General features: G+C 36.0%; 1 protein-coding gene across 1 annotated transcript in view; it reads right to left on the bottom strand.

The window, feature by feature from the left end:
• The window catches only part of SMARCA1 (SWI/SNF related, matrix associated, actin dependent regulator of chromatin, subfamily a, member 1), a 29,473-nt gene extending 23,511 nt beyond the window's left edge, over window positions 1-5,962 (bottom strand). Inside the window, exons 1-6 of the mRNA XM_009646566.2 lie at window positions 5,948-5,962; window positions 4,486-4,572; window positions 1,925-2,091; window positions 1,043-1,143; window positions 821-921; window positions 365-544 (exon numbers count right to left, since the gene is read on the bottom strand). Of these exons, the coding sequence (XP_009644861.1) occupies window positions 365-544; window positions 821-921; window positions 1,043-1,143; window positions 1,925-2,091; window positions 4,486-4,572; window positions 5,948-5,962 (651 nt within the window). The remainder of the gene's footprint in view (window positions 1-364; window positions 545-820; window positions 922-1,042; window positions 1,144-1,924; window positions 2,092-4,485; window positions 4,573-5,947) is intronic.
• Between the last annotated feature and the right edge of the window lie 1,334 nt (window positions 5,963-7,296).

The raw sequence follows: 7,296 nt of genomic DNA, 5'->3' as shown, positions 1-7,296 counted from the left end.
GAATTCACCTAAAAAGGTGAAGAAAGAGGTAACAAAATGAGGGCAATAAAGGAAAATGAATAAACACTGTCACAACGCACACAAGAACAGATCAAAAAAACTAGGTGCAAAAATCCAAGAGGAAGACAACCCAAAAAGAGGTAAGTCAGCCAGCTGTACTTTGATCCCAGTCTATTATTTCACCTATTGATTTGCGTTTTTTCCTCATAGTTACAAGCATAACATTTTTTATTTTCAACAATAATATAGTTAAAGACTACTAAAAAATACTGTAATTAAGGAAGTAGCTTAGGGAGAATTCCACATTCTCAAATGCTAGTTTTTGACAAATAATGCATACATCTTTGAAATGTAGAGCACTTACTCTGGCATCTTTATCTCCAATAAGGCAAACAGCACGTAATGATGGAACCCAGCGTTTGAATTCATTCATCCAATTGTGCAAAGTTGATTTTGGAACCAGGACCATGTGTGGCCCAGGAATGTTTCGGTAATGCTTCAGATAGCCTAATAATGCTATTGTTTGCAGAGTCTTACCAAGACCCTGCATTGACAAAGAGAGGGGGGGAAAGAAACCTGCTGAAATGAAGTACCATACAGAAATAGTTTCAAGCAATTTTCCTACTATATAATTCTACCACTTAAGTTGTTTAAAGCAAGCTACACAGCAAATGTTGGCAATACAATTTCTTTCATTGCATTACAATGCCAGTTGTGAAAATTCTAAAATTCTACTGCACATACATTAAATATTGTAGGCAATTTAATGTTGAATTTTGCTCAAGAATTACCACAAAAATTCCAAAAGATTACTGCTTACCATTTCATCTGCCAGAATGCCATTAACACCATTTTCATACAATGAGATCATCCAGTTCAAACCTCTAACCTGATAATCTCTTAGTGTTCCTCCTTTCACATCTGTAAATGTAAGATTCCTCTAAGTAGAAAAATACTAATTCTAAGTTGAAAATTTTAATTGCGATCTGCTCAGATTTTAATTACATCAAAGCAATCAGAAAACTGTCAATACAGGACTTACATGAAGGAGACTCCTCAAATCGAATACACACATTAGAAGTTTTTCGAGACTCTGACAAAAGCTCTTCATCTTCTTCTTGTTCTGTGCGCCTGTGACGATAACTAAAGAAAGAATCCAAGATTCATGTTTAGATGAAATCATTTCAAAACACTGACTATAAAATCAAGAGAGACAAATTATAACAGAACAATCATTGATCTACAATGCATGTGTTCTAGTACCCTGACCAAAATCATATCCTGTTAACAGGTTATTCCTTATGGTTCGTTCCAGCTTCAGTCAGAAAGGCTGATAGGAAGCCCTCTCCTCCAGAGCCACAACTGTACTCTGACAACAAGTATCATGAGTTCTTTAAGGTACTTTTTAATGAGCAACACAGAAATACAAGATACACATCAGTGGTGGCCTTAGAATCAATTACTTGATAACTATGCCATTCAGAAGAATCACATATTCAATTAAAAAGATTTTTTTTTAAAAAAAATTGTAAAATAGAGAATGCCATTTTGTAAATGTTCCAAAAATTAGTTGCAATTGGTGCAGAGGATCCAACATCCACACTAGATGCACGTTGTCTTGTTTTAACTTGGTCTAACTCCACTCTGGTCCCGCTGACATGTCCACTAGCAGCTGGAGCACATCATGTGCATTTCTGGAGTGCACCTTCTAGTTCAGCATTATGCAAACAAAATTCAATTTGTTTGTTCCAAAATCACTCCCAATATCGACCAAAGCATGGTAAGTGGCACTTTAAAAGTGCATTTCTGATCCAAGGTTGTACTAATGTTGATGGATCAGCATGCATACATCAACCAGCTTTTAAAGAAATTATGATACACCGTATTTTATTTCCAAGAAGCTGGAAATAAAAATAAAACATACTCCCCAGCTGAAATCAAACTCTGTTTTTCATCTTTCTTCATCCGTGGCCGTCCCAGCTTGACTTTCAATGGAGATGTTGGTGATTTCTGTGCTGCAGGCTGAATGAAGTGCGCAAAAAGTTCTGTCTGCTTCAGGAGGAATTCAAACCTTTTTGCTCGATCTGCTTTCTAGTTTCAGAAGTGGGGAAAGAATTAAAAAAGAAAAATTAATAACTTTTCTTCATTAAAAAAATGTATTTTTATTAAGAAACAGAATTCAGACACTCGTGATAACAACTTCTATAAGGAAAAACTGAGAAGACCATCTGCCTACTGTTAGCCAACTCGGGGGGCTACAAGCATCATGAATCAGCTCTTGAGCTGCTTCAGCTTACAGCCAAGCATGAATTGCTTTAGAGCACCCAGATGTAACGTGTGGTAGTTCAAGTGATCCTTCATGAATACCACAGCAATCTGGAAGACATGGCAGAACTTGATAACCTCATCCCAGCAACTCATCCCTATTCAAAACTCAAAGATAGTAAAATAACCAAGACAACAATGCAGTGGCTCTGCTGTTACAAATATGACTAATGTAATGGACGCACCAGCTCAATACTGCTTTCATTGATGTTTGTGAAGTTTGAAATCTGACAGCAAAATTCAATCATTTCAAGTTTTGCCATATCAGTGAGGCATATGCATGCCACTATATAAACACAGCAAAACATAAGTCCTTCTCTATATCTAAAAGACATGTTACATAATTTTTAAGAAAAATACGATAAAATGCTATCTGACAGAACGCAATTGTTATCAGTTTTCCCGTACCATTTCTAAGCATCATGTAACACCGTACCAATTTTCATGTGATCTCATTTATATATCTTGACATGCACTACAAAAGTGAAATTGTAGTTCTGTACCATAACCTTTCTAAAAAATACACAAACCACAGAAAACTTTTTGGCAGGTAACTTATTTGCAAGTAAAGGTGCTCTAACAGCAATGACACAAACCAAAGAAAAAGGCAATGAACCTGATGTGCAATGCATGATCTTGCCACATGAGGGCAGTGCATTTCTTTTAATAGGGCACCACTTCCCAGCAAATAAACATATTTACAAAGATCTGGAAAAAAAATTACTATTATTTTTCCCTTGCATTCATTATTGGACCATTTTTGTAAATAACTTGAAAACCAAATATACTGTAAATATCAAGTAAAAGTTTTAGGCAAAAAAAATTCTAAAAGAGGGAGTAAAGACATGGATGTTCACGCTCGTACAGGATAAGAACGAATCTATTCAGAGCATTTATATTAAACTAATAATACATGATGGTTTTGGCAAGCTAGCTGTAACTGGTAAGGCTCTACACTGAATGCCACAATATCCTTTTTTGCCTGCAAAATCACTGGCTGGGTGTAAGCAGCATGCCTTGATAAATTGTAAAGGTCTAGCTCACGACTGCACAACTGATGAAAGGTAGATTTGAGACCTATTCCCTTTGCCTCTTAGAAAAGCTGAACTAGTGTTCTAGTTTAGGAAAAATATAAATTCACCATGTATGACTGTGAAAACAAGTTTAGTTATTTACTCAACTCATTGTCAATGAACAGATTTACTTGTGTGTCTTTTCCAGCTAAAAATTAAGTATTCATACAGGTATCATTTTTTCCATGTCTTAACAGTGGTACTCTTCCCTGACTTCTATGGTATCCAATCCTTTCAGACTCTACCATAATCATCAGGCATCCATTTAATGTTAAAGCTTTTAAGAAAAATGCAGCAAGATTCAGATACCAGCTTCAACCAAGAACTTATTACACACGTCATTCAAGAACAAGTCTTATAAAGTCCTCCTGGTTTCTGCCTCTTTGTAATACAGAAGTCACCCTGTTATCTCTCCTCTTCAACCCTACAAGCTGTCTTCATTTGTGCCATGCACAGATCCTCTTTTGCATTGTAATGACACATATATTATGGGGCATATCAACATTTAAAACCTTTATGTTTTTATATGATGAGAAACTGGCAGCTTCAATATTTCTCTCATTTAACAAGTAGCTTAAGGATGCCTCTGACATGACCCAAGGGGTCATCAAATAAAACTAGCAGAGACAGATTCAAAACCAAAAGGGAGAGTTCTAAATATAAAAAACAATTTAATAGAAACTCCTTACCACAGCAGGGTGTGGATAACTAAACCTACATGAGGGGATAAAAAGCAAGCAGACAAATCCATGGAGGGAGAAAAAAAAAATCCACTGAAAACTACTGAGTATAAAAAATACAGCCTCCAACTCCAGAAATCATGCAGACAAAAATACTTGGAAGTGGAACAGTATTTAACAAAACTATTACTGTCTGCTTCCTCTGTTCTCGTATTCTTCACTAAATACCTGCTGTTAGCCACTGTGACAAACACCACACTGGACTAGACATGCAAATGACTCTTGATTTGTTTTGCTTTTCTGACACATCCAGTCTGCAGTAACTCCTGGTAACTGTTGATCCTAGTTCAAGCAAAAAACCAAATGTCATAAAAAGCTGCAGTATGTTTTGCCGTGAAAACACTTACCATCTTCTCTTCATATTCTGGGTCAACTTCTTTTTCAGGTCTAGCTGCCTTTGGAGGAAGTTTGAGTTGAAATGGGGGATCATTTTTCTGGAATGCAAATGTTAAACACTTTATAAATATCAGCTTCTTTATTTACTAAAGCAAAAAGATATCACACTCAACAAACCTACACACTACAAGATAAACATGCTACTTTTTAAAAATAATTATTTCAAAATGAAGTGACTGCATTAATCATATTATTTCACCCACAACAGAACCTGATATCCATGATGAAACTAAAGAGGAGGTATGACCAGATAAAATACAAGTTGAAGATGTGTCTCATGCTTATATTTATCTCCACAAATAGGATCCAAGTTGAAAGCACTGAAAAAAAGTACTGAAAGAGGATGAAGCTTAAGCTTTCACAGAAATCTTGCTTTAAATGCATAGTTAAATTTAATAAAGATATTTTTAAAAATTAAATGTGATTTCTAAATGTAAAATTCCTAACTGTGAATTTCTGGCACTTGCATCTTGGGTGAGTTTTGTTTGTTTTCACTTCTAGATGAATAGTCAGAGTTCCTTTGGAAATACACGTTTAACTACTCTTAGCCATATAGCTAGAAAGAAAAGCATACCATGCAGCCACCACTGCATGGTATGCTCTTAAGACAGTTAACAAAACTACCTTATTTACTATAAATTAAAGAAATGTAAGAAACTGTAACAAAAACAGCTGACTTTCATAGTTTATGAAATTCATCTGTGTCTTCAATTGGGAAACTCAAAGTAGGTTTCCACAAGTTCAACTGCTACATTGCTACATACCAAAAAAAAAAAAAAAAAAAAAAAAAAAATCTGGCAAAACCCATGATATTGGCAAAATATTTTTTTTTTTAGAAAGAGAATTGTGGCAGAAATGTTTAGTGGATTTTTTTCCTAATTCAGTCTTTGAAATATGCCTTTTTATGCACCTCCTGCAAATAAAAAAAAATACTTTTTGAGATGCATTAAATTATAAAAATGGTTTTGAAAAGCACTGAATAACCTGAAAGGAACTGCTGAAGAGCATCTCTGCATAAAACATAGAGCAGTTTAAGTATCAGCCTACTATAAATATATTAAAATGAAATTGTAATTAATCTAAATATTCAGGGTCAAGTAGCAAAGACCAAAATGGGACTAAACCTGTAAAAGTCTGTCAGGCAACATTACACTTAATTTCAGAACTGTTACTGATAAATATATGCCAACTTGCTCTAAGTTTAAACACAATCATGCAAAAGGGAGGGATGTTTTCTGAAGTCAGAGATCACCTTTTCAAGTTTTGGCCCAAAGGCATAATTCTCTGCAAAGGTGAAGAGTGTAATGAAGTTGTTTGACAAGTTAATGATTTTATAAATGCGTAAGTTCAGCTTTGCAAGGCCAAAAGTTTATGTTGCAAATAGGCAGCATTAGAAATGTTCTATTCACTTACAGCTCCTTCAATCATATAGGTAATCAGCTCATCTCAAAGCAATATTTGGAGATGACTGTTACACCAACACGTCAAAGAGCAGGTCACATGTATGTGTGTATATTCACACCTCCATTCTATTACTATATAACATACACTCCAGTAAGAGAGACTGCCAGTGCTAACACGAAGTTCAATCCTTGTTCTTAAAGTGACAAAATACTCCTTAGAAGAAAACAAAATCGACAGTAGGCAATTTCAGATCTCTCCTCACACCTCCCTCTTAAATAGGCACGTGCTACTGAAAAAAAGTTGTCTGTCTACCTCAGGTAAGTATGAAGTTTCTCCTGGACAAAAGCAAAGCAACTCAATATTACGAGAATCCCTTTTAACTGCAAATTTTCCAAGTAAAATATAATGCAATGTTACCTTTCTAAGCCCCAAGGCAGGTGGCTCTAATGCCAGTTCTTTTGTCACTCAGATTTCCCCAGAAGAAAACTTACGGTGGCATACAAATCAAATTTATTCAGAGATAAGTATTTGTGAATAACGTGAATAACACACTGCGAGTTAAAGTAGTAAATGAGCTGACATGTAAAGGAACTGCAGCCACAGCACTATAAAATCACACCCTACACCTCACCTTTCAAAACAGAACAGTTTCCCTGCCCCCTACTCCTCATGGCAGTGTTCCTCTTGAACACTGATGGCCCCCAAATATTAGAAATAATGAACAAGTGACTGTTAAAAGCTGATGAGAGAGACAAACAACTTCGGACACATGCATCCCAATAGCCTTTCTCTTCCTCACAACTTAAAAGGGAAAAGAATACGCTGTAGCTTCACTCAAGTGCTGTGCTGGTGGTGCTGGACAGGCAGTAAGGACGAGCGTCATATCCAAACTTGCTTCTGCCTAATACTGAGAGTTATAAAAATCTAGACCTTATCAATCATTACATTTCAATATGAGTAGGAATACTTCTCTCTTACTACCAACTGGATCATGTACCTAATACAACACGGAACCACATGTGAGTTTTACCCAAGAAACTTCACACAACTCATCTTCATCACTTCGAGGGCTGACTTAAGAGGAAACAAGAGGATCAGCAGAAGCCTCAGTGCAAACGATTAACCAGCAAAAAAAGTAGTTTCGTTTTTAACTCGGGGAGCTAGCTGGTAACAATCTGCCCCTACCCTAGATAAGTTTTCTATTAAAGATTAAACCCTACATAAGAGAGCCCCCTGAAAACTGGTGTCATTTAAACACCTTCCAAGAAACACGACCGTGCAGCACTTTGAAAAATACCAGACCCCGAGTATTCCAAGGATCCAAAATACTTCTCCTTGAAATCTCTACTAACCAACCT

The sequence above is a fragment of the Egretta garzetta genome, unplaced genomic scaffold, assembly GCF_000687185.1.
Source record: "Egretta garzetta isolate BGI_Z169 unplaced genomic scaffold, ASM68718v1 scaffold411, whole genome shotgun sequence".
Lineage (NCBI taxonomy): Eukaryota > Metazoa > Chordata > Aves > Pelecaniformes > Ardeidae > Egretta > Egretta garzetta.
This window is presented reverse-complemented; position numbering and strand designations above follow the sequence as displayed.